Source organism: Rhamphochromis sp. 'chilingali' (assembly GCF_963969265.1).
Source record: "Rhamphochromis sp. 'chilingali' genome assembly, chromosome: 3".
NCBI lineage: Eukaryota > Metazoa > Chordata > Actinopteri > Cichliformes > Cichlidae > Rhamphochromis > Rhamphochromis sp. 'chilingali'.
This window is the reverse complement of record NC_137931.1, coordinates 46,786,900-46,814,193: the sequence shown is the minus strand read 5'-3', so window position 1 is coordinate 46,814,193 and position 27,294 is coordinate 46,786,900. Positions and strand designations below refer to the sequence as shown.

Genomic DNA, 27,294 nt, shown 5'->3' with positions numbered 1-27,294 from the left:
AAATACGACTTTTGCTTTTAAGAGCATTATTAAGTCATTGAAAGAGTAGTTCAAAAATGAAGATTCACAGGGCTTTTACTTTGAAATCCAAAATAAGATGGCCTTGATAGTGACAGGGCACAATTAGGGTACAAGGCTGTGTCATATAGATCTAACATTAGAGTTTGTAAAAAAAAAAAAAGCCTAAATTATATGTTATTATGTTCTTAACATACCTGTTAATTCACTCGAAGTTGGCTTTTATTTTGAAATCCGGTTTCCACATCCATTCCCGTAATACTTTGAATACACAGGGAACGTAAAACAAACTGGAGGCTGGCTTGACTGCAAGTCTCGAATTGGAGGCTGGCTTGACACAAGTGGACAAACTGGCTTCTTTAGACACACGCAGCACAAGTGGACTTAAAATCACATATTAAAAATAAAAATCTGCCATCTGCAGTATATTTTTTGTTTATTTACTTATTATATTCGCAAAATCCTGCAGAGCAATGACATTTCCTGCTCTCTCTCTTTTTTAAACAAACCGACTGCAGATTGATAAAGGATCAGCAGCAGCTACTAAAAATCAAAGTGTCCTCCATAATCACGCACTTCCTGAATCCTGGAAGCTGGAAACATGCTGTAGTAAATGTGGGCGGCTTTATGAATCATCCTCAGAGGCGGGAGGGGCCTTCTCGTAAAACATCCCCGTGAGCAGGAGCAGCACAGCGGCGTCACCACAGCCAACAGCAGCAATGTAATTTCTGCGCAGGTCCGAGATTTTTCTTTTTTTGTGTGATGGGAGACAGGAAAAAGAATAGAAACACAAAAGAACAACATTAGCTTTGCGCCGCACCGTGCAGCAGCCTGCCTGCCTCCACCCCTCGGTCATTTTATTTTTATGTTTTTCAGCGTCACATCCCCCTGGTCGGAGGAATGTAGAGACGGAGTGCTTTAAAAATAGCATCCTCTCCTGTGACAGGCGCTGCCCCGGAGGCTCCGCAGCATTGTGGTGCGAGAAGCAGGAATGCGAAGATGGCTGCAGACCTCGGAGAGCTGCTGGTCCCATACATGCCCACCATCAGGGTCCCCAGAACAGGAGACCGGGTGTTCAAGAGCGAGTGCGCCTTTTCTTTCGACTCTCCCGTAAGTGTGCCTGTCGCCCCCTTCCACACACACACACACACACACACGGTGCGACACGAGCGGCTTGTTTGGGGAGAGAAAGTGCGTCGCAGGCGAGCTGACAGCTTGTTTTGCACGAGCTCAGCGGCGCACGTGAATCTGCTGTAAATGAGCGTGTTTCCATGGTCACCGTCCCCGCGAGCTTGAGAGGGGAAAAGACAATTAAAGGGTGTTTACGTCTCAGGCGAAAGAGATGAAAGGGGTTTCCTTTGTGTCCACTTCACACCACCCCACTACTACTGGAGGTCCACACGCAGGCCAGTTAGACCAATAAACGGAGCCACACACCTACACCTGCCTGAAGCTGGGCTCCCCCTCCAGCAGCAGCACACTGAGTTCACTGCTCCACTCTTGGCCTTTTATAGTCTGTAATTTGTCTGAAAATGGCCTAAAGTGCGTCAGTGGTGCTTGGCTGGAACTGTGTCCACGGTGATGTTTCTGTTCTCAAACAGGATTTGTACACGTTTAAAGACCCTAATGGTGTTGTTTTGGTTTTTAGTAGCTTTTATGGGGTCACATGGTGTCTCTGCAACACTGTGACTATAATGAGTCAAAAAGTGAAAGATTTAATGCTTCTGCTATATGAAAATGCTTATTCTGCTTTATTTTTGTCATTTTACTTTTCTTCTGTGAATAGGACAGCAGGGACATCATGAACACAGCTGCTGCTTTACTTTATTTGAACCTTTAAGGGGTTTCATGCGCTGATGATTCAGTTCTTCCTGTACGTGAACTGAACCCTGCATTTTTGTATCTGTCACAGGTACCCTTCCTACCTGTGACAGATATAAATAACATTTCTTTGCCCCAATGAAATCTCGCTTTCTCGACTGAACCCGTTTTTAAAGGTGACTCAGCTGTCTGGAGTTTGTCATGTTGGCCTGAGGACTGGGTTATTTTTACCCTTGCACTGTTGAGGCTCATATGTCACTCTGGGCCACTTAAAGGTTTATCACGGGGGGTTTATAAGGCCTGGCCTGGTCGCAGATTTAGGTTAACTTTGAAGGTGTATTTTCCAAGTGTGTTGTTTTCCCATGTGAAGTGAACTGTCAAGGAAAGGAAAAGGTTGATTATTGTAGATTTGAAAGCATGTTTAGGTGTCTGTCACTGTTCACGTGGACATTTTTTGATAATAACAAGATGACCAAAGAATCGTGTTCTTCTCTCAAAGACATGACACAAGTCAGTCTCAGCTTATGGGCTGTTACTAAAGGTAAAAATCATTCTCCCAAGAGCTCAGACATGTTGTTAATGAAATAGTCTGCCTGTAATGGGATGCTTTTCAGTTTCAGAAACAACAGCATAAAATTGTTGTATCATGTTGCTCGTATGAAGCCTAATATGAGACAATAATCAATTACTTTCCTTGGCTTAAATGACCTGTCAGAAGAGGCATTTGCATTAAAACTAATGCTTGTCAGCAGCACAAATGCTGAAAGGTGGAAAGTTTTTGGTGCAAATAATAATTCTTTGAGCGAGAAAGAGTTTGGAAAGTGTCAGAATCACATCTCTGTGTTTGATGTTACCGTGATGAGTTTGGCAAACTGGGCAAAATAGAAGATCCTGAAATTGTTCCCACGGTAAGAAATATTTCAAATGTGCTCATAGTGTGCCAGTTGTGCTTTCTCATTGTTATTGTTTGTTTTGCTCCGCAGGAGTCTGAGGGAGGCCTGTATGTGTGTATGAACACATTCCTGGGCTTCGGTCGAGAACATGTGGAGCGACATTATCGCAAAACAGGACAGAGCGTTTACATGCACCTCAAACGGCACGTCAAAGAGGTGCGTCTTCCACCTGCTCCATGTGCTTTGTCGGGCGTTGATTGTAAATACAGACTAAAGTAGAATTCAGAGCACAGAAATCATCTTTGTTTCTAAAGTGCTTTTCAAATCCTGTTTATAGAGCACGTTTGAATCCGTAGCACATAAAGGTAATTCATTTAATAGAATTTAACAGAGTCGAACAGAAAAGCTAAAAAAACAACTCCTGAGTAAAACCAGTGATGTGTGGAATATTGATTCATATATTTAAATGATGATTGTTAACACATAAGACCAAATTAAATCCAGATTTCTTGCGCACAAAAATAATCACAACGTGTCAAGTTGTAAAAGCGTTTTATCGCAGATGTAAACTGAGAGAAATGTTTATGAAAAAAGTGTCTGGAGAGCGAGTAGGCCAGGTGCTTGAGTTTTGGGAGAGGAACGTCATCCCGGCCCTGTCTGATGCAGCATCCCAGTTGCTCCACGGTCCTACATCTGCTCGGTCATATTGTTCATTTCAATAAGTGTTTCCAGTTGGTGAAGCTGGACTGCAGGCAGGTAGGCCAGTTCAGGACACAGACTCTCCTCCCACAGAGGCTGATGCAGCATAATAGATGCAAGTTAGCATCGTCTTGGTAAATGTATTTGTATAGCGCTTTTCTAGTCCCTAAGGATCCCAAAGCACCTTACACTACATCCAGTCATCCACCCATTCACACACACATTCACACACTGGTGATGGCAGCTACATTGTAGCCACAGCCACCCTGGGGCGCACTGACAGAGGCGAGGCTGCCGGACACTGGCGCCACCAGTAGGCAACGGGTGAAGTGTCTCGCCCAAGGACACAACGACCGAGACTGTCCAAGCCGGGGCTCGAACCGGCAACTGTCCGATTACAAGGCGAACTCCCAACTCTTGAGCCACGATCGCCCGCTGGGCCTCTATGGGTTCATTTGCAAATCATTACACCCCCCCCTGTTTGTGTGTAACACTTGATGTTTTCAGGCCTGTTTCTCACCTCTAACTTTCCTCACTGAACGTTTTTCTAGTTTTTGTGTGTTTGGAAAATTCCAAGAGTTAACTTGGTAATTTGCTACTAATTATGTGGAAAGTTGAGGATTTCTTTAACTTGTAATAAAGAGATTAAAATCTATTTTTCTTAGTTTGCTGAACACGCCGTTAAAACCCACAATTCATCAAGCTGTGATGTTTTTAAGATTGGACCAGTGAGGTGTGCTTCAGTAAAACATGAGTAAAAACAATTTTCCAATTGGAAAGCAACAATAAGACGAGCATTACAAAAGTGAAACGACTGAACCCATTTATATCACAACAGAATTTATTACTGTAGAGTTTTATTACAATTAATGATGTTTTGTCCAAAGACTGTAACGTTACGCTTTTGTTGAGACTGAGCCACAGAGCTGCTGAGTCATTTAAGGGAACAGTCTTTGCAAAAGTATCACATCTGAACCAAAACATGCTTCACTTTTGTCTTTCTATGAAAACTGGATGGTGACCGACAAAGATCAGAGCTGCTGCCTCTAATTGGCTTCTGCTCTGCTTTGTAGAGAACTCCTATTTCAATGCCTGGATCTGTCCACAAACAGCTGCTCACATTCTGCAGGCTCCTGTGTCTGCTGGGTTTTTTCCCATGGGTCCACTCGGTCTCAAGCGTGTCAGCATTCTCCGTCTTTCTGCCCTGTTTACCCACCGAGAGAGGCTCATTCAGGCCAACCTGATCAAACTGAAAGGAAACCAGTTGGTGGCGCTGTGGAGTTGTGCTGCCAACTGATGATTCTGCAGATTCACGGTCCTAAGCCATTCAATAACTGTGTCAAAGCTAAAATATGTTAATGTTACTATTCTTTGTTTTTGTGTTCATGCTGCCTTTTTGATCGCACTTGACGACATTCAATGAAGAGACAATTGCAGCAGAGGCAGAAAAAGACCATGACACACACTACAGGCAAAGATAGGCCCACACATGATGTAAACAGTATCTGTCGTACTGAAGCACTTTATTAATCATCCTGTATGTTGACCCTGCCATGGTCGGGGTTTTCCGCTTGCCTTGTAAACTGACCCGGCACCTGGAACGTCCAGCATCTATTCCTAACAAAATGACAACTATCTGGATTGGCTTTAGCACGGCATAAAAATGTGTTTTTTCAAGTAATTCTGGATGTCTGTGCAGGGTGCTGAAAGGTGTTTAAATGTGATGTTTCCTACAGAAAGCCACCGGAGCTGCTGGAGGCGGCGCCATCCCCAGAAGAAGAAATGGAAAAGTGTTTCTAGGTAAGACCGAGGCAGTGGTGCAAGTAGAGTTTACAGCCTTATGAATATAAGTAAAAGCATTCAGGGTTTTACTTCACTGGTACAAGAAACTCACTAAATGCTCCTTTCCTCACCACGAGACCTATCGTCAGAACTTAAATGTACCAGAGTAACGACGATCATGTTTACGGATTTTGTAGCATGAGAACAGGAAAATGAGTAATCAACTGTTTATACTCCAGCAGAGGCAGGATTAAAGCACTAAATCATACCTGAACAGTAAATCTCGTTGATTGGTGTTTGCAAAAGTGCAGCTCCAGAAGTAATTTACTGTTTTGGTGGTTTAATGTTAATGTGGTCAGAAACGCATCTCCTGCTCTGTCGTGACCCTCCAGCCGCCCCCTCTTGCCAGCCTTTACCCAAAGCGTCAGATATTCCTCATGATGTGTCCCCTCCTCTTCTTCCTCCGCTTCATCTTGTTCTCTAAATATAGCTCATTTATTTGTAAATGTGGTTGGTAACTGTTCTAAATCAAATCCTGGCCCGCTCCCCTTCATCTCCGCCTCTTTGGGGGTGCGGAGAGGGAGAGTCGCCGGCCTCTCAGCTGCCACCGCCTGTCAACCTCCCGTCCAGGCTGCTGACACGCTTCTGCTGCAGCTATGACGCTGCGCCCAGAGGACCAGGTGACTCTGCCTCCTTCCTGACGGAGGAATTCCTTCCACTCCATGAAGGGTAGATTAGATCAGCCCTCCAGCCATTACCTGCCTCTTCCTGAGGACTCCTTCTTTGGAGCAGTTCTTCCTGTTATCCTTTTAAGATCTTGAAGTGACAGCGGTTATGTACGTATCCGCCATAATCCCCACGTTGGTCCAGTGATCTAATTAAGGCGCTAGCTGCTGACGTCGCATGCAATCAGTAGGCATAACAGCATTGTCAGGGTTAACCTATGATCCTGTTTCCCACTGAGTCATTATGCACGTTTAGGCTGCAGTGGAAAACAAATGCTCTGTATGGAGGGTGATCAAAGCCCGCTCCTTAGAAATCCGCTACTGACTAAAGGAACAAATCATCATCTCAAATTCAAGCAGAAAAGAACATCAAGTAAAGATATTTCAGAACAATTTCAGTGGCAGCTGACTGTTTGCTTCCTCCCTGAAAGATTTAGAGCTGAACCGTGATTTTAACGGGGAGGACTATGAATACGAGGATGAGGCCAAGCTCGTCATTTTTCCAGACCACTTCGAGATCCCCTTACCAAATATTGAGGAGTTGCCCGCTCTGGTCAGTGAGTCGGTGTTACCGTTACAGTGCACGCTGATGGTTCCCTGAGTGGCCACCCCGTCTGTCTTGTAGAGCCACCATTTGGTCTCAATCCATATGTTTTACATTCAAGGTTCAAAAACATCTGTGAAAATTCAAAAACGAACTTCATTATAGAGGATTGGTGGGTGACCTGTGAGATGTACACCTTTGCAAACATTTCGGGGAACCATGTGGTGCACCTGTATGTGCCTTGTTTTCTGTGTTTACTGCTTGCATGGAGCACAGAAGAGACTTTTCACACATTTATTCGTTAGTTTGGCTTTTAGAGCTTGGCTTTGGCACGACCTCGACGTCTGTTTCATTATTTAATGCATGTGCGATTTCATGTTGCCGCGGTGGAAAATATTTAATTGTACAGTGTAATAAAAGAGCAGGTGTGTTTTGCTGCTGGATTTTTCTTAACTCTTTCGGTGTTGAATCAGTCATGTGACGTGGCACACACTTTCTTTTTTAAGCACAAATCTTGCATGACCTCTTTGGCTCTTTTCTGTGGTTCTGAGCTTTTATGTTCAGTTGTAAGAAAATAATTGCTGAAATAAAATACTGACCGCTGACTCTGCTGACGTCCAGGTGACCATCGCCTGTGATGCAGTACTCAATGCACCATCAGCTTACAAGAAACAGGAGCCTGAGTCCTGGGAGGAGGAGATCCAGGTGTCTCGGCATGCCAGAAGCCTCAGACAGCTGGATAACGGGGTCAGGATCCCACCCAGGTCGGAGTGAAGTCTGTGTTATTCCCTGTATGCTGTCAATACAAATAACGGCAGTAAGAAACAACAGCTCTATATAGCACCATGATCACTTTGACCTTCAGATCAATGTACTGACTTTGAAGAGGTCAGAGGTCAAATCTGACACGTACTTTGTGTATGTCAACAATAATCACGACACCACAGAATTCTGGTTTCAAAGTTACGGTTTTTGTCCGTTTTTGACCACGAAGCCATTAAGTTGACTTTGAAGGCATCTCTGGATAGAAGTCCAGTTTATTCAGGTTATTGTGTTTGCAAACAGAATGATGGCACGCACACACTACAAAAACCTCGTTAGTGAAGCCAAAACGAAATGTGAACCATATTTCACATTTGACACTTCATTGATCAAAGTAATCTTTGGTTTCCACCTATTAAAGGCTTTGCTGCGTACTTTATTATACGTGTCTGAATAGGCATGGATGTAAACGTCTATGTTTTTAATGATTCTATATAAGGAAAGTCTTGTATTTGTAGTCTTTGTTTCTGTTGCTTTGATAACTAAAGAACAGGAGAGAACCTGTAAATCCGACGACTTTCACCCCTGTTGTTGAGGAAAATGCAATGTTGCAGTAAAAGTCTAAGTGGCTCGGATGGAAAAGCTGCTTGAAGATGTTTCACCTCTCATCCGAGAAGCTTCTTCATTCTAGGGTCAAATGGTGGAGAGTCCCAGATTGACTGTTTTGACCTTAGAACTCAGATGAGAGGTGAAACGTCTTGAAGCAGCTTAAAGGAGTCCAGACGCTTCTCCATCCGAGCTCCTTAGACTGCTGTGACCTGGATGACTGAGAAGCTTCACAGACATTTTGCAGTCAAAAGTGAGGCTTGGCACGACTGAGTGATTAAAAATGGCACATCAACAACACGAGTCTGTTTTGTTGTCTGCAGTGGCTGGAAGTGTCAGAAGTGTGAGATGAGAGAGAACCTGTGGCTGAACCTGACAGACGGAGCGGTGCTCTGTGGGAAGTGGTTCTTTGATGGGAGCGGTGGTAACGGCCATGCGCTGGAGCACTACAGAGAGACCAACTACCCTCTGGCTGTCAAACTGGACACCATCACCCCCGATGGAGCAGGTCTGGGACTCTTGATATCATCACGAGAGCCGTTCCACGAATCCAGAATTTCATTTATTTCACGTTGTCAGTGATCCTTCCTTTACATTTGTTTTGATCTTTAATGCAAAGAAAACTACAGAAAACTTGTAGTTTAGATCAAATTTATGGTAGTGTTTAAAACACAATAATATGTAGTTAAACTCGCTTCGTTTTTAAAAATTTGACATAATGTGTAGCATCGTGTAGCTATAATAATAATTTCACCTACCGACTGTCCGATCAAAGTTTTGTTCCTGAAGCTCACACAGTGACTCTTGGAAATACAAAGCAAGATCTCATCCATCTGTAGTTCATTTCTAAAGCGAGTAAGTTACCATCCCAACAATGAATCTTGTTGTAGTGATTAACTGCTCTTTAAATTTCAGACATCTATTCGTTTGAGGAAGAAGAAGCTGTGTTGGACCCGCACGTATCAGAGCACCTGTCACATTTTGGAATAGACATGCTACAGATGCAGAAAGGAGTAAGTTAGCTGCTTTGAGCCTAAAACATCTAAAACACATCAAAGAAATCAGTAATAATCAGTCAATTATCAAATCAATAACAAACGCACACCACGCTTCACTGCTGCAGCTACACACTGAACATTTTCATTGGAGTTTTACAAACATTTGTTACATTTCTTTACGTGAAATAAAGAAAACTTTGAAGAGATGTAGCGCTGTTAAATTCACTGAGAGGTTTATGACACAGCTGCCCTAAATCACTGCTATTTAAATGTAGTAATTGGTGTTTCTGTAATGGTTAATGCTATGGAAGAGGACTCCAGTGGCCCTAATCCTCTCCCATATTAATCTGTATGAGTGAAGCACACTATTATTTTTGATTAAAATGCCAAATTACACAAATTGACTTGCATTCCTACAGTGGTTGAATATTATGCTTGATTGATTTGAAGTTTTTGAAAGAGCTGTAAATATTTATGTTTTCTTGTTTGTATGTCAGATGCTCCAATAAATTTGATGAACACTGTATTTAAATCGTGCCAATAGGTGTCAGTCCCAAAAACATCAGTCTGGGGTTTTTGGGGATATTTCAATCAAAACAATCCACATTTAAAAGAACTTCATCTCAGAGTTTAGTTTAGTACATGAATAAAAAGTGTAGGACTGATTGGGATTGACCTGCCTGGATTCTCCAACGCTGTTTTTGGTCTAACCAGGCGTTTTTCATGTGGGGTGGAGTTTAAAAACCATAATAGACTTTCCAGTCAAATTCTCTCCAGCTTTGAGAACCAGATGAAGACTCTGTTTCTCCCAAAAGGTGTTTCTAATATAGCTTCCCTTTTCCCCCTTCAGACAGAAAACGGGCACCACACAGACAATAAACCCCGGCCGCGGGTCAGCGAGTGGGAGGTGATCCAAGAGTCGGGCATGAAGCTGAAGGAGGTGTATGGCTCTGGTTATACAGGCATCAAAAATCTGGGAAGCAGCTGCTACCTTAGTACGGTCATGCAGGTCCTCTTCAGCATCCCAGACTTCCAAAGGATGTGAGTAATATCTCGTATGTCAGATGTTATTGATTCTGTACTGGTTTCACAGAAAGACTGCTTTTCTTTAGAGCCAGTTTAAAAATGAGGTCTTGTTACCACAGAAGAATCTGAAATACTTTTTCAGTTTTTATTAACAATCAAAGCTGTTTTTTATCAAGTGTTTAAAGTGTAAATTTGTTGTTCAAAATAATTTACAAATATTTATTCATGTCAGTCGACAGAGGACATAAAAAAAATCTTTTGAGCAATATTTAAAACTGTTACTTTACAGTTAATGTTCCTGAGGGTCCATCATCCCGTATGCTCCTCTGTAGGTCAGAGTGTGACTCATGCTTTGCTCTCCAGGTATGTGGGTAATCTTCAGAGGATATTTGACTACTCACCGCTCGACCCCACCCAGGACTTTGCAACTCAAATGTAAGTGACTGCAGTGTCACGTTATGCAGTGTGGAACTGCACAAACAGGAGAGGGTGTTTTTCTAGCTGCTCAGGACTGGAATATTTTGTTAATTATAACATAATTAACACGATGTGTCGTTTTCTAATAGAACCAAATCTTGCCAATGAATTTTGATGCTAGTTGTAAAATCTGTTTGACTTTGTCACATAAGCCAGTATGTTGCAAGAGGCCAGTCAGATGCTGTGGGTGTGATGAATGGGAAGCAGATTCTTAGCCAGGAAGGCGATAGATATCAGCTGTGTATTTCATGCTGTGAGGCACGCAGCCAGATAAAAACACGTTTATATCTGTCACTGTTAGAACTTGTCAGCGAGAAATGGGTCATAGGAAAGTAAACCGTTTATTTGTATAATGGCGCTCTCTTAAAGTTGGATTATTCTGAAGACAATTATGTTGTAAACAGGTACTTAATAGAAACGCTACGTGTGAATAAAGGTCAAGGTGCTGAAGGACAAACAGGAAAGTCTTTCATGATACACATGACGCATTCGGGGGGCGGGGATTGGAGCTGAGGTTCTGCCACCAAATATTTAAGTTCATTAAATTAGCATGTTGCTAAAGGTCGTGTAATCATTTGAAGAGGCTCTCCTCCAGATCTTTGCAGTAGTTGCGGTGCTGCGTGCCTCACTAAGTTAAGCAGGTGACCTGTAAGCTGTAAGGCTAACACAGGGCCGGGTTTACGCCACTTATCACACATTTATGGACTCATGCACCGTCTGGCACAAACTGTTTTAGCTCCTCTTGAAGCAAACGTCCGTCTGATTGGCTGCTCTGCATAAACACAAGGTTTGAACAGCAGGTGGGTGGAGCTACTGTCCTCGCAGCTATAGCTGTGTGCCTGTTATTACTGAATATCGGACGTCTGCTTTTGATCCAAGAGTGGAAAAACGCCCATGAAAACACGCCTGGATCGGGATAACTGTTACATGACCTCACTGTTTAATAAGAACATCAGTGTAATAGTGTATATATGACAGGGAAACAAATGAAGCAGACTAGGTCCCCTTGCTTGCTCCTTTTCACTTTTAATAAATATGAAGTAGTATACAGTCGATGAAAACTGTCATCAGCCTTGAATGAATCTAAATGACTGTATTTCTCCTAATTGTCTCTCTGGAGTACCACTGCACAGACGTATTTATAAGACAAGAAACAACCACAAAGAGCTGCAAAGAGGCGCCACAGCCAGTCCAATAACAAAACAGGCACTTAGGACTACAGCCTGCTTTAGTTTAAACTCAGGATTATCACGAGCTGGCCTCCAAGTGCCCTGTCTGAAGGTTTTGTAGTGTCTTTTTCCTTGACATCTGTGCACACTTCCTTCAGGGTGTGCCATCTAAAAAATAACCCCAGCAAGACTAAAATAAGACTCTACTTTATGCTTATGTGTGTGTTTTTGTGTGGCAGGGCTAAACTGGGACATGGACTGCTTTCAGGCCAGTACTCCAAACCGCCCATGAAATCTGAGCTCATTGAACAGGTGATGAAAGAAGAATACAAGGTGTTAAACTGGGTATGTCCAGCTTCCAAACTGGGTCCATAAGCAACAGAAGCATGCGAATAATCCTAACATTCAGATTTAGCCGCTCAGTTTGATTTAACGTTTGGTTTTTCATAGTAACGTAACAGAGTTGTTTTTTAAGGAGTGTAGTTGAGTTTATATATGTTTAAAGTCGCTTCTCTCCTCCTCCTGCTGTTTTCATTTGGTCTACAAACTGTTGACAGCAGTTTGAGCTGCTCGACTTCAACAGCTCCGTTAATATTTTGTGTTCTGCCTTTTAGTTCCTCACATCACAGCTTTATGCTGCTACATGGGTAAAATGTGCTACTGTTTAATTTATATGAATATTTACGTGTTTGTTTGTCATTTGAAACTGTTGCCTTTTCGGAGTCGTAGTACACATCTGCCACAAAATTACAGGACAGCCATAAAGGGTTATTTCTGTAAGCCCTGGGCTTCTTCCATAAGCTTCACCAGCCACCAGGCCGAGCTGTGAGCTTCCTGCATGTGTGATGGGGAATCGTGGTTGGACATATATTGACAGCTGGGGAGATGTGGGGGGAGAGCTTGTATTATGTCAGTGTGACCCAGCACAATCACAGAGTCTCATCAAATTGTTTCCTTAATGCTGGTACACGTTCTCGTGATGGAGGTTGGTGGTTTTACGTGTTAAAGACTATTACTTTTGTTTGATTGCAGAGAAAAAATATAGATTGGATGGCAGCAACATATTTAAACGTCTGCTTATTTTATAGTAACTGCTGGTTTATGCTTTTTCACACTTTAACTTCTGTTTAACCAAAGTAAATGTAGATATGTGTGAAGGAGCCAGGTTAAATGTTTTTGCTGCATCTTTGTGAAAGCACATTTTTAAATGTATGGCAGCAACAAAGTTTTAGTCACAAGCTGCAAGTATCAACAGTGATGGCGAGCATTGGAAAAGATGCTTTTTACCTGAGCATTGTGATGCAGACGTCTGTATTTCTTGTTGTGACAGCTAGCTTAAAGTTTGAGTTTTTTAACAAAGAAGGTGGCGATGCCAGTGCAAAGAACCCACCGCAGACCCGATGGTGTTGTCGTTAACATGCTTTTCAGCATACTTGGTTGCTGTTCACACACTCAGTCAGCTGCAGCTCATAGCCCAACTCGCATTGACATCAACAACCCAGGACCCAGTCAGATTTTTAAGCCGGCAAGACGTGATTGCAGATGGCGTGCAGGTGTGTCCATCACCCCTGCAGCAGCACCGCAGACCGTGCCCCCACAGCAGCGAGTTTTTGAAGTATCTGTGTTACTTTGTAGCATCATATTTTAGCACATATATTATTGTCACGTTAGACAAACATGTTGATTAGCCTGACATCACACATTCCTTCCAACATGTATAATTCCCACTCTCGGTCAGCTGTCTCTTGTGTTATATGGTCCTCTGAAAAGGCCGAGTATTTACGCGTAGTCAGATTATGTGAGACATCTTTTTATATGTATATATATTTTAATTGCAGCACCAGCAGAAGGGCATCTCTGCTCGAATGTTGAAGGCTCTGGTCAGCAGGGGACACCCAGAGTTTTCCTCCAACAGACAACAAGATGCTCATGAATTCCTCCTGCACATGATCAACCTGGTGGAGGTGAGTGAAGCCGGGTGGAAAAATGTCTTCACATATCCACATGTACACTAATTACACACTTTATTAGACATCCCTTGTTGTGGCCATTTTTGTTGAATGTTTATAAAATGCAATTTGTATTCATTTTTGTTTTTTCTTTAAAGGTGTAAGAATATACTGACCTGGTTTTGTTATGTAAATTTGTAATTAATTTTATTGGAGAAGCTTTTGCAAAGTGATTGGTTTATTAGCTTATGGACCCTCTCATTAATCAAGAGATTAAGAGCACCCTGGATGGGTGTGGTAAAGAGGTTTTTTGTTTGCCAAATGTCAGATGGGAAGACGGGAGGGTTAGGAAATGATTTTTTGACCACTTTTGAAGTTGTTAAAGCAAATTAAGTTAACTTTTGTTTAATTTTAAGTTTTAAGAAGTTATTTGGCTGATTTTTGTTTATAATTTTCCACGAAATAAACGGCATATGATTTTTAAACAATGGAGTCAGAAGTGCGTTCTAAAACAAACCTCCCGTTGCCACCCACGGCCTTTTCTTGGACTTTTTTGGTGTTTGGAACGTAAAAGGCCGCGACATCCCTGTTCAACTGTCTTATAATGCAAATACTGTGTTCAAGTTCAAACTGGGCACCAGAATGGGAAAGAGGTGATTCCAGTGACTGTGAAAGTGACAGGCTGTGACTGCAGAGTTTGCTGAACTGCTGGGATTTCCCAACACGACCTTCTCTATGTTTGAAAAAGAGAAAATATCCAGTGAGTGCGAGTACGAAACGTCAGAGTCAGACTGAGGCTGGCAGCAATAACTCAAATAAACACTTGTTGGAATCAATGTATGCAAATGAGCACAAAGTTGATCTTAAACTGCTTTCAGTGACAACGCACTGCAGTTTGAAAGGCCTCCACAGTCACCAAATTTCAAACTACTAGAGCAAGTTTGGGTTGTGGTGGAAACGGGAGATTCGCATCATGGACGTGGAGTTGAATAAATCTGCAGCAACGTCGAACCAAAATCTCTGATCTTTGTTTCCAGCACCCTGTTGGCACAAAGAATTAGAGAAGTTAAGAAAACAAAGGGGGTCCAAATGGTATTAGCAAGGTGTATCTAATAAAGCGGCTGATGAATGTATAAATCTGGCAAACGACTTTTAGAAATGTGAATGTAAATACATCTGTGAATTCTATATTTGATGTAAGTGTTACAATGTTGCTCTGTAAAATTAAAAAACCCTGACGTCTGTCAGCGTGCCTCGCTGCGTCACAGAAAATCTTTAAAATGACGTAAAACATCCCACGTGACCGATGTGCTGTAAACTGCAGTTTTCTGTGACATTGTCACAGAGTGGGAGCTGTTGTGGGATATGGTGAGTGTGACACACGGGGACAGACAGTTTATTGGAGGAGGGGCCGTTTGTTTTCGACTAAACACAGCACGCCGTCTCCCTGGTTGGTACATAAACATGGGGTGTGCTGAAATGTCTGTCTCAAGCAGGATATCTATAGACCTCTGCTATCGCTTACACTGTGTGGCCAGATAATGCCTCCGATTCTGCCTCACCCAGGACGCATGCCCTGAGATAGTCTGCACATAAACAAAACATAACAACCAATCTCTCCTAACCTCTGTGGCTGTTGTTAAAAAAAATCATCTGTAGATATATTTCACACTAAATGTGATTAACATTTTTGTTTTTGTTTCCACACCTCCTTTGACCTACTAGTCAGTGTTTACATGCCAGTTTAGTTACCCATACATGGATAACCTGAATAACATCACCACCATCAGCAGCACGCCCAGCCTGTGCCATCCTACAAATATGGCTGAAGTGACATTATAACTCGTGTATTGCTGTAGCATCTTAGAATAGAAGGGCTGGGGTGCAGAGAGGCCTTGGCCTTGGCAAACGAGTGCTTTAATCACAGTGCCATCCTTCACCACAGTCTTCAAATAAACACTGCTTCAATCAGCCCTGCTGAGGATATGGAGCCTGTCAGTGATAATGATTCTTCCTAGTTTTCTAAAAAAGATGCAGCTCTCTCCATTGAGGCATTTGGTAAATTAAAGAGTCACATCAGTGTTTTGAATGGCTGTATTAAGAAATGTGGGTCAAACTGCAGTCACGCTTAAGTCTTGCCAGGAGAGTCTAGAGAGACCACGGCAAAGACAGTCGTTTCTGTGATTTATATATCCAGTCTCTATCCACCTCTTCCCCAGTTTATGTCATTGTCAAATAGAGCTGTTACATTTAACCGTATTTATAATTTGCTTAATATGCCAGCGCTCCCACCTCCGGCAGAGCTCAACAGCAATCTGAGGGAGACTCGGGACATTGAGTCTGACCATGTTCAGCACCTCCGTTGCACTGAGCTGCGGCTGCAAGGTGGTTGGTACCCGTCGTGGTGGTGTCCCCCGAACCAGACGTGAAGGGAACCATCAGACTGACGAAGGAGTCCTGTCAGGTTTGGTTAGCCTAGGACTTCGATGGCAGCTGATAGGTACCGATTGGCCAAGCGGAACATGGTTTGGGAGTGGCTGAAGCAAAAACTCGAGTGTGGGAGGAGTTCAGGGAGGAAAAAGACTTTCGGACTGCCTTGAAGAAACATGGAAAACCGTCAGGCGACTCGGAGGGTAAAGCAGTGCTCTACCTGCACTGTGTGTAGTGGAGCGCTGCTGGCTTCGACCGAGGACATTGTTGCACAGTGGATGGAACTCAGAGGACTTCCTTAGTCTTCCGCAGAGAAAGCAGAGTCTGGAGACGAGGGGGACAACTCGTCTTTTCCGGGGGGAGGTCACTGAAGTAGCTCCTTGGTGCCAGAGCCCCTGGTGTGGACGAGGTTCGCCTTGAGTTCCTGAAGGCTCTGGATGTTGTAGGGCGGGCTTGGTTGAAACGCCTCTGCAGTGCTGTGTGGAGATCAGGTGTGGTACCTCTGGATTGATAGACCGGAGTCGTGGTTCCCATCTTCAAGAAAGGGTGTGCTCCAACTGTAGGGGATCACAGTCCTCAGCCTCCCTGGGAAAGTCTATGCCAGGGTGCTGGAAAGGAAAATGTATCCGTTAGTCGAACCTCGGATAAAGGAGGAACAATGCGGTTTTTGTCCTGGTCGTGGAACCAGGACCATGGACTTGGAGAAGACATTCGACTTTGTCCCTTGGTGTATCCAGTGGGAGGTGCTCAGGGAGTATGGGGTGTTTGGTTAATTGCAGAGCTTGGTCTGCATAGTCTCCAAATCTGAGGCCATGGTCCTCAGCTCGAAAAGGGTGAAGTGCCTACTCTAGGACAAGTTCCCAAGTGGAGGAGTATCTTGGGGTCTTGTTCATGAGTGAAAGGAGAAAGGGACAGGAGATTGACAGACGGATTGATGCTGTGGCTGCAGTGATGCAGACGCTGTACCAGTCCATCATGGCGAAGAGAGAGCTGAGTGTGAAAGCAATGCTCTCAATGTACTTGTTGTTCTACATCCCTACCCCTGTGGTCATGAGCTTTGGGTAGTGACCGAAATACAAGCAGCGGAAATGAGCTTTCTCTGAAGAGTGGCTGTCAATGGAAAATTGTATTTAGTAGTCAGTATAATCTTTTAGTGATATAAGTTTGCATATGGTAGAATACTGCATGTAGTTATTTGTATTAGGAAATATTTAACCATGTATGCTTAGAGGCATATAATTAATTGTGTAGTGACAGGATGTGTGATCTCTAACAGGCTGCAGGCTTGGTGTGCACTCCAGGAATGCACCCCCACGTCCTGGGAGCATGAGAGGTTGCACCTTGTTTTATTGTTTTATTGTTTTAACATAGCTATGTCTGTTTTAGTCTAAGTGCCTTTTTGCCTAGATGAACCGCTGGACTTCTTCACTGTGTTATCTAGGGTGAACCATCTAGGGTGAGGGGGAGATTACCCTCTTCTTAACCAAGGATGTACCTTTTGTGCTTTCATGTTATATGACCCTTTGATCAGCAGCACGCACGCACGCACACACACACACACACACACACACACACACACACACACACACACACACACACACACACACACACACACACACACAAACGCTCACTGAAGTATAAATAAAGACCGGGGCAGTTTCTTAGTGCGAGTCTCAGTTTGGAGGCTGCCCTTGCTAGCAAGAAGTTCTGTGTGTTTCTCTTCTCTGAGTCTTTACTGAAGAAGTGTTTTAGAATATTTTCCCTAACAGTGGCTTAGAGATGGGGTGAGGAGTTTGGCCATCTTGGAGGAGCTCAGAGTAGAGCCGCTGCTCCTCCACATTGAAAGGAGCCGGTTGAGGTGTGCCGGGCCAAGAGGCAGGACACGCTGGAGAGATTATGTCTCTCGGCTGGCCTGGGAACGCCTTGGTGTTTCCCCGGAAAGGCTGGAGGTGGCCGGAGAGAGGCAGGTCGGGGCTTCTCTGCTTAGGCTGCTGCCCCTGCGACCCGGCCCCAGATAACCGAAACAAAATTAATGATGGATGGATGGGACTAATACTTTATGACAGTGGTGTCCAACTCCAGGCCTCGAGGGCCGGTGTCCTGCAGGTTTTAGATGTGTCCTTGATCCAACACAGCTGATTTAAACGGTTAATGACCTCCTCAACATGTCTTGATGTTCTCCAGATGCCTGGTAATGAACTAATCATTTGATTTAGGTGTGTTGACCCAGGGTGAGATCTAAAACCTGCAGGACACCGGCCCTCGAGGCCTGGACTCGGCCAAGCCTGCTTTAGGGATAATAAACTAAAGTCAGCCTGACACATAATCCAAATGTGGTCCGATTCTGTTATCGATGCTCATATTCAGCGTCTCTGAATCGTAAATCTTGGTGTTTCTGCAGAGGAACAGCGCAGGCTCAGAGAATCCAAGTGATGTGTTTCGCTTCCTGGTGGAGGAGCGAGTTCAGTGCTGCCAGACTCGTCGTGTCCGTTACACTCAGCGGGTTGACTACTGCATCCAGCTGCCCGCTCCATTTGAGGCCGCCAGCAATCGAGGTAACGGAGCCCCCACACGCTTACAATGCGAATGGAGGCCACGATTGCCTCTGGTCACTGCAGCAAGTGGGAGAATGAACTGGACCTGCTCTGAGAAGGGAATAATGTTCCCGGCTAAGAGCTGTTTTGTATGTAAGGTATAATTACACCTTCACAGCTTGATATAAAGTATTACGTGACAAATTGTATGTACTATTTAAATGTTGCCAAGATGAGAGTATTTGACTGAAACAGTGGAGTTTTAGTTAAAGCTCTGCAATGCTACACTTACAACAAATACATTGGCTTTTGCAGCTTTTGCAGCACCTTCAGTTCTGAGAATGCTGCAAATGAAAGTGACACATTTTTGTTGTTTTTTTCATTACCAGAGGAGCTACTTGCATATGAGGTCAAGCGTAAGGAAGCAGAAGAGAACATGCGTCCCCCTCCTGAACCAGTGAGAGCGCGGATCCCTTTCACTGCTTGTCTGCAGGCCTTCACAGAGCCGGAAAATGTTCCTGATTTCTGGAGCTCGGCACTGCAGGCCAAGTCAGCTGGAGTCAAGTAAGCAACGTCCACTTGTTCTCGGGCCAGAAATGACCAACGTACACCCCTTTTTAACCAGTATATTTAAACGAAAACCAGCTGGATTCATAAACTGAATTTTCAACACATTCTTTTACAGAACTTCCCGATTTGCCTCGTTCCCAGAGTATCTGGTGGTGCAGATTAAGAAATTCACATTTGGAGTTGATTGGGTGCCGAAAAAACTAGGTAACTAGTATCTCACACTTTAGTGACTGATCAGATTTATTGACCTTATATTTCCCTCCACCAGCATGTCTCAGTAAGTGCAATGCTATAAACCCCCAGCAGAGGGCACCATTAAACTGCAGTTCACAAGGCACAGCAGTGAATCTGTTGCCGGGTGGAGAAAACGTTTCACCTGCACTTTGAACACATGGTTATAAACGTTTATCTGTCATCCTGTCGGTTTCCGTAAAACGCTTTTGCTGTTTAGCTGGTAGTTGAAAATCAATCGGTGTGTTTAGCACCTTAAAATGTTCATAAAGTGTTCAGTTCAGTTCATAAATGGGGAAAAAGGTCAGTTCACGCCTCACATATAGATCGTAATATTTAAAAGTTGATCTGGGAGCTCACTGTTCTTACTGCTGGATTCTTCAGTTTGATACTTTTATATCTCGCTCTGCAGATGTGGTCATTGACGTTCCCGACTTCCTGGATCTGAACCGGCTCCGAGCCACGGGGCTGCAGGCAGGTGAAGAAGAGCTGCCGGACCTCATGCCTCCCATTGTTTTACCCGAAGACACCAGAGGTATGAAATAAAATGGAGGAGGGAGTTTTTAAGCCTATTTGAGTTTAACAATTTGCTCTTTTCTGTATTATTTTCTGTTTGATGTTTACAAATAAACATCCATATATTATAATATATGGCATCTATTAGATGCTGCTCCATTTTTCTCACCCAGAATTCAATGAGAAGGTTACAGGCTCTCATAAATTGCCTGCATTGGCCTACAGGGGTGTTAGCAGTCATGCATGAATTCTAGAAAAACAGTGTACCAGCACCCTTAATTACTCCGGGCGTTTTTGGCCCTTCATCTTTGATTTCACAGTCCCTTATTAATTTTAAAGGGCACTGTTTTCCCAGAGCGCGAAGCCTTTTGTTGTACTGTTTAGCCAAAAAAGCCAAGAATATTTCTTCACTCCATTTATGTGCTAGAAACACCTCAGTATATGAAACTTTGTGTTTACCCTATAACATAACACGTTGCTGCTTAAACCAGCTGCAGTGCCCCAGATCCTTTTTGGCAGGTCTCGGGTATTTTTGTGAATTAAATGGTCTGTGAAATTGTCTCTAATATAATATTCTGCTGAAAGCCACCCATATTCCCTCCTAAGGACACATTAAATGGAATCCCACAGGAAAGGCATGCTCAATCAATTACTGAAGAGTGTTTGTGTTCACAGTGTGGCTAAGCCTAATAGGTTCTAATGATTTCACCAGATCTCCTTGTAACGCACTTCCCTCAGCTCTGGGATTAAAGTACTGGAAGCTAGCGAGTTATAGCACTCAATAAAATATTGTCACTTTTTAAGAAACTTTTTTGCAGGCTTGGTAATATTTCAGCCGTTAAATCCATGCCACTTTAGCCCTTATTAAAAATAAAAAATCAACCCCACAAAGGCAGTGCCCTCCTTTTTGTTTGCCTTTCGTCTCTCTCTGCTCTGTGATTGCAGTTTCCTCCTCCTGTTGTAAAGTTCAGCTACATCAAGTTATCGCTGTCTCTGTTAATATTTCAGCAGATGTGAAGTACAGAGAGTCCTATAATGTTTCAGGCTGTGAGCACATTTGGGGGTGGGCTCGAGCAGAGACGGTAACATCTGAGAGCAGCCTTTGCTGTGCTTCACACATCCATAAACTTGGATCTTTCTTTGGTTTCGTCTGCTGCATCTTAGCACATGAATACACAATAGAAAAACTTTGCACTCGCTTGTCTTAGTGTGCCTAAATATTTTAGGACTGAACATGGTGTGCTGTACTGTCGGTGTCAAACAATCTGAGTGGAGTATCTGCACATTAGAGCATCATTGTTTTGGTTTGCTTAGACCCTGTTACGGCTTGGCGTCCTGTACAGATATCTTTGAGGGCCACAGACACACACATGCTTTTATTTGCAGCAAATCTGCACGTCGCTCTGAGCTTCTATTTCAGGAGGTTAACAACAGCGTTGCCTCTGTAAATCGTGCAGCTAAAGCTGTGAAATGAAAACAGGTCAGAGGAGACAACACGCTGCATTCAATGGCCTTTCAGATTTATTTATTTCACATTCATATGATGAGTTTTGCTGGTTGTAAATGAACCGCTGGCCCGTTCCTCCCCTGCTGGAATTCGCAGTGATTCATCGTTGGTCGCACTTCTATCTCCAAAAGGCTTCAGTGATTCTTATTGATTTCATAGCAGCACACAAATGTGTTTTCCTGTACGCTGCTTGAAGCACATTATTTCTCATTGGTCTGTTTCTATTCACTCAATTATTCCAGGCCATTCAGAAAATGGAAAGTGAATTGTTTTCTTTTGCTTCCACTTTTCTTTTGGTTAAAAAATACAAAATTAACAATCACAAACTGCACACGATGTATTGAAACTGGTTCAGCTTTGTTCCTTCCCTGTTTTGGTTACTCACATTATCCATTTAAACCTATTAAAGCAAACCTGCGATTTAAAAGAAACCATGGAAGATGGCTACTCCAGCTGCATTCACTGGGTCAGTATTTCCTTTCAGTTAATATAGCAAACTGGATAAAACCCAGCAGCCGTCCGAGGGGCTGTAACTGAGGCCATGAGGGGAAAACAAAGGAAAATGAACAAAAGCCTGTGCCGCTCTCAGGCCGTGTTTCTGCATTATTTTTTTTCTTCGTTCACCCGATGTTTTCATATCTGTGTAAAATAAAATGTGTTTGTAGGACACTGACAACATTTCACGGTCCAAAATAACACAGTTGGGCAGTGTTTCTGTGACTCATGAGGGGTGTGGGAGGGGACATTTGCTTCTCCCCTTGATGTTCTGCAGCTAAATGATCCTTTTATGAGAAAGGTAAAAAGAAAATTTAAAAGACAGAAATACCAACTGTGCCCAGGACCCGCCACGGGTACTCGAAAACATCTGGATTCCCTGTGTTACAATGGATTTGTTTGATGAACTGTACCTTTGTTTGTGAATATTAATAACATGCCGGCAGCTCAGATTTTCCAGGATATTGTCTTGGCCGATTATAGATGCTATCTGTACAAATGTCTGCAAATCTTTTATTATTCTCAAAGAGTGAAATGATTCCAAAACAGAATCAACAGTAAATACAGAGCCAGCGATGGTGATGCTTGACTGTGCCGTGTCCTCCTCCTCTTTCAGATAACTCCATGAGCTCCTTGGACTGTAAGTATTTAATTTCTCTGCACAGCTGTGTGCCAAACTGAATAAACATGCAACATTTCTATAAGTTATAACCATAGAAAATGTATTTCGAGCTCGAAGCAGTGGTGATGAATGCTAGCGAGCTACAGTGGGGCAAAAAAGTATTTAGTCAGCCACCGATTGTGCAAGTTCCCCCACCTAAAATGATGACAGAGGTCAGTAATTTGCACCAGAGGTACACTTCAACTGTGAGAGACAGAATGTGAAAAAAAAATCCATGAATCCACATGGTAGGATTTGTAAAGAATTTATTCGTAAATCAGGGTGGAAAATAAGTATTTGGTCAATAACAAAAATACAACTCAATACTTTGTAACATAACCTTTGTTGGCAATAACAGAGGTCAAACGTTTACTATAGGTCTTTACCAGGTTTGCACACACAGTAGCTGGTATTTTGGCCCATTCCTCCATGCAGATCTTCTCGAGAGCAGTGATGTTTTGGGGCTGTCGCCGAGCAACACGGACTTTCAACTCCCGCCACAGATTTTCTATGGGGTTGAGGTCTGGAGACTGGCTAGGCCACTCCAGGACTTTCAAATGCTTCTTACGGAGCCACTCCTTTGTTGCCCGGGCGGTGTGTTTTGGATCATTGTCATGTTGGAAGACCCAGCCTCGTTTCATCTTCAAAGTTCTCACTGATGGAAGGAGGTTTTGGCTCAAAATCTCACGATACATGGCCCCATTCATTCTGTCCTTAACACGGATCAGTCGTCCTGTCCCCTTGGCAGAAAAACAGCCCCATAGCATGATGTTTCCACCCCCATGCTTCACAGTAGGTATGGTGTTCTTGGGATGCAACTCAGTATTCTTCTTCCTCCAAACACGACGAGTTGAGTTTATACCAAAAAGTTCTACTTTGGTTTCATCTGACCACATGACATTCTCCCAATCCTCTGCTGTATCATCCATGTGCTCTCTGGCAAACTTCAGACGGGCCTGGACATGCACTGGCTTCAGCAGCGGAACACGTCTGGCACTGCGGGATTTGATTCCCTGCCGTTGTAGTGTGTTACTGATGGTGACCTTTGTTACTTTGGTCCCAGCTCGCTGCAGGTCATTCACCAGGTCCCCCCGTGTGGTTCTGGGATCTTTGCTCACCGTTCTCATGATCATTTTGACCCCACGGGATGAGATCTTGCGTGGAGCCCCAGATGGAGGGAGATTATCAGTGGTCTTGTATGTCTTCCATTTTCTGATGATTGCTCCCACAGTTGATTTTTTCACACCAAGCTGCTTGCCTATTGTAGATTCACTCTTCCCAGTCTGGTGCAGGTCTACAATACTTTTCCTGGTGTCCTTCGAAAGCTCTTTGGTCTTGGCCATGGCGGAGTTTGGAGTCTGACTGTTTGAGGCTGTGGACAGGTGTCTTTGATACAGATGATGAGTTCAAACAGGTGCCATTCATACAGGTAACGAGTGGGGGACAGAAAAGCGTCTTACAGAAGACGTTACAGGTCTGTGAGAGCCAGAGATTTTCCTTGTTTGAGGTGACCAAATACTTATTTTCCACCCTGATTTACGAATAAATTCTTTACAAATCCTACCATGTGGATTCATGGATTTATTTTTCACATTCTGTCTCTCACAGTTGAAGTGTACCTCTGGTGCAAATTACTGACCTCTGTCATCATTTTAGGTGGGGGAACTTGCACAATCGGTGGCTGACTAAATACTTTTTTGCCCCACTGTAAACCTCTGACCTACCTGAGCAGGTGCTGCAGCTGCTCTCGACTTTGTGACAAACTTGGCTTTGCTGTGCAGCTCTGCTTGCTTTAGCCAGACTCATTTCTCTCCTTGATAAATCATCCCTCAACAAAGATGCCTCTGCAGGCCCGACGCTCCTCTGCTCTCTTTGTTTAATGAGTCCCACAGAGGGAGTCGCCACAAATCTGTTTGGCTGTTTAGACTCAAGCCACTGCTACTGTTGAATCAGCAACTGCATGTTTTAGTTATTGATGCTGATTTGTTGTGTCCCCAGCTCCAGAAATAGACGAGGCTGCAGTAATGCAGCTGGCGGAGATGGGCTTTCCGCTGGAGGCCTGCAGGAAGGCGGTGTACTACACGGGGAACATGGGCCCTGAGATGGCCTTCAACTGGATCATAGCCCATATGGAAGAGCCAGGTGAGCCAGCATCACGGCACAATGCACCGAGGATGGAGGATGATGTCGTGGTGGAGTGTGAAATTAAACATGTCACATGACCTCTACAGTCAGAAGTTCTGTACAAACATTTTTCTCAGTTCAGGGCTATAAACATGTTAGTGCTGGTATCAAATTACATGTTGGGACTTATTTGCTTTTTTTCACACATAAAATACTAAATAAAAACAATACAAATGCATTTTTTCCACGATGTACACTTTATATCACCAGAAGCACGCACCCACCCAAATCATTCAGTTCAGGTGTTTCAGTCACTTCTGTGGCTGCAGGTGTGTAAAGTCAGCTGCTGCAGACTGCTTCTACAAACAACTGTGCCACGAACAGGTCGCTTGCAGGAGCTCGGTGAATTTCAGCGCGGCGCTGTGATAGGACACCACCTGTGCAGTCCACTCGTTAAATTTCCTTCTTACTAAATATTCCACAATCAACTGTTAGTGGCGTTATAACAAAGTGGTTGCAGTTGGGAACAACAGCAACTGAAGTGGAAAGAGAACTCCTCTGTGCCGAGTGTAAAGTTTGGTGGAGGAGGAAATTCTTAATGCTTCGACATGCCAAGATGTTTTGGACAACTTCATGCTCCTGAATTTGTGGGAACAGTTTGGGAACGGCCTCTTCCTGTTCCAACATGACTGCACACCAGTGCACAAAGAAAGGTCCATAAAGACGAGGATGAACACATGTTAGGTTGAAGAACACGACTGGCCTGCACAGAGTCCTGGCTTCAACCTGACAGAACAGCTCTGGGATAAATTAAAGCAGCGACTGTGAGCCGGGCCTTCTCGTTATAGTGTGTCAAAGTGCAACTAGTGTTTTAAACCTGCAAACATTCACAGCGAGGCTTCAAGACAGCATGGTGGTGATACGAAATGAGTGTGGGGAGAGTGCTGAGGATTCAAGGAGTAACTGTAATCCAGACAAAGGTAGAAATACTAGAGACAAGTAATAGAAGAGCTGCAGTGAAAACAGACAAAGTTTAGATGTTGGTCAGATTACATAAGATGTCTGTGTTGCATGTTTTTATCCACATATCAGCCAAAGGCATTTCCCCCACTGTGGTGCTGACAGAATGCATTACACAGACAGGTACGTTTATTTGTTGGGGACCTTTTTAAACACAGAGGTAATTGAAAGTGAGAGACGCATCACATCTCATGTTCTTCCATTGCATGTACTGTGTTCTTTTGTGTGCTGCAGGTGCTTATCTGTGCTCACCTGCGTGCACGATCGTCTCCAGAAACTTTGTCTGGACTGACTTTGTGTCTTTGTGCTGAGATGTTCCCCTGAGGTGCAGACTCACGTTTTTATTTCCCTGGTTGGCTGTAAAGGGCCTCTCCAGAGGAGTTTTTAAATGGGCTTGATGGATCTACAAAACGGGCTGCATTCAGGCTCAGTGACATCAGCTAAAGGGTCCGATCCTGCACGGAGGTTCTTTCAGCTTATTTTGGTTTGACAACTAAACCGCTGTTCACCTAATCACTTTAGACGCCGCAGTGAATATAAACAGCACGAGGGCTTTAAAGACAATGTGACACGGCCGTAGTTTAAGACTTCACATGCAAACATCTGCTCTTCTGTTCGGCAGCCTGACAGAGCGGCGTCTTTCTGTGGTATAAACACATCTGTATAGGAGGCGAGCAGAAGGACGCAAAACAAGGAGAACGAGACAGAGATGATAGGGGGAGATAAGTGGTGCGCAATTTAATTTATGGCAAGCAGAGTAATGAAGGCTGTGTTTATGGCCAACAGTAAGTCGTTCTATTGGGAGTGTCCTTGTTCCTCAGCGGTCATTGTGCACCTTCAGCAAATTCAACTAAAAGTAAGAGAAGTGTGTTGTACTTAAAAATGAGTATTTCCATTCCATGCTCAGTTTCACTGTTCAGCATATGTAAAACGTTCACCAGATATAAAAGTAATATTCCTTTGATTTCTCTTTTAAAAAATCTGATTGGCATATAGTTCATTTTAATGCGTTTAAAATAGCTACAAGTTGAAATGGTGGTTAGCGCTTTACTGTATCACAGACAGAAGCTCAAATATTCGGGTAAGCGTTTGATGACGGTGCAGGGAGGAATAAAACTCCCTTTTAGCAGAGAAACCTCTGGCAGGGCCAGGCTCAGGGAGAGGCAACCATCTGCTGCATTCAGCTGAGGCACCGAGGGTAAAAAGGGAAATGATGAGCATGGAGAGACAACAGACGACAAACAATAATAGTATGACAGTAAACACTGGGCTGGCTGGTGGAGCCAGTAAAAGCAGATGGTAAACAAGCAGCTCTGAAGCCAGAGATACCTGCAGGAAGGGACGGCGAAGACAGCGAGGGACAAACGCTAACTAAGACAAAGAGTTAATGATATGCAACAGTGGCATATAAGCTTGTGGAGGCTGAAATAGAGTAGATGGGAGGTTTTCAGGGACAGACCCAGACAGCATAAATAAGATTCAGGCTTAAAGAGTTTCTAATCCTCATCTTAAAGGCAGAGAGGGGAGTCTGTTTCCCACATCCAAACTGGGAGCTGACTGGGAACAGGCCAGAAATCTCTGCATAACATTCAATTCAATTCAATTTTATTTATACAGCGCCAGATCACAACAACAGTCGCCTCAAGGTGCTTTATATTGTACAGTAGATCGTATAATAATGGATTCAGAGAAAACCCAACAATCACATGACCCCCTATGAACAAGCATTTTTGGCGA

At 43.6% G+C, this 27,294-nt stretch overlaps 1 protein-coding gene across 3 annotated transcripts in view; it reads left to right on the top strand.

Annotated features, from left to right (window-relative positions):
- The first annotated feature begins 429 nt into the window (after nt 1-429).
- usp13 (ubiquitin specific peptidase 13) overlaps nt 430-27,294 on the top strand; it is a 34,881-nt gene continuing 8,016 nt past the window's right edge. The window contains exons 1-18 of one of the 3 annotated variants that reach the window (XM_080879070.1): nt 432-754; nt 895-1,128; nt 2,823-2,948; nt 5,168-5,231; nt 6,370-6,491; nt 7,104-7,246; nt 8,174-8,358; nt 8,766-8,863; nt 9,699-9,889; nt 10,238-10,309; nt 11,760-11,865; nt 13,359-13,484; nt 18,301-18,454; nt 18,823-18,997; nt 19,119-19,207; nt 19,647-19,769; nt 22,369-22,392; nt 24,412-24,555. In XM_080879070.1, coding sequence (XP_080735196.1) covers nt 1,018-1,128; nt 2,823-2,948; nt 5,168-5,231; nt 6,370-6,491; nt 7,104-7,246; nt 8,174-8,358; nt 8,766-8,863; nt 9,699-9,889; nt 10,238-10,309; nt 11,760-11,865; nt 13,359-13,484; nt 18,301-18,454; nt 18,823-18,997; nt 19,119-19,207; nt 19,647-19,769; nt 22,369-22,392; nt 24,412-24,555 — 2,053 coding nt within the window. In that variant the 5' untranslated portion in view covers nt 432-754; nt 895-1,017. Of the gene's footprint in view, nt 1,129-2,822; nt 2,949-5,167; nt 5,232-6,369; nt 6,492-7,103; nt 7,247-8,173; nt 8,359-8,765; nt 8,864-9,698; nt 9,890-10,237; nt 10,310-11,759; nt 11,866-13,358; nt 13,485-18,300; nt 18,455-18,822; nt 18,998-19,118; nt 19,208-19,646; nt 19,770-22,368; nt 22,393-24,411; nt 24,556-27,294 lie in introns of all 3 variants that reach the window. The other 2 variants (XM_080879071.1, XM_080879069.1) reach the window with 2 other exon arrangements.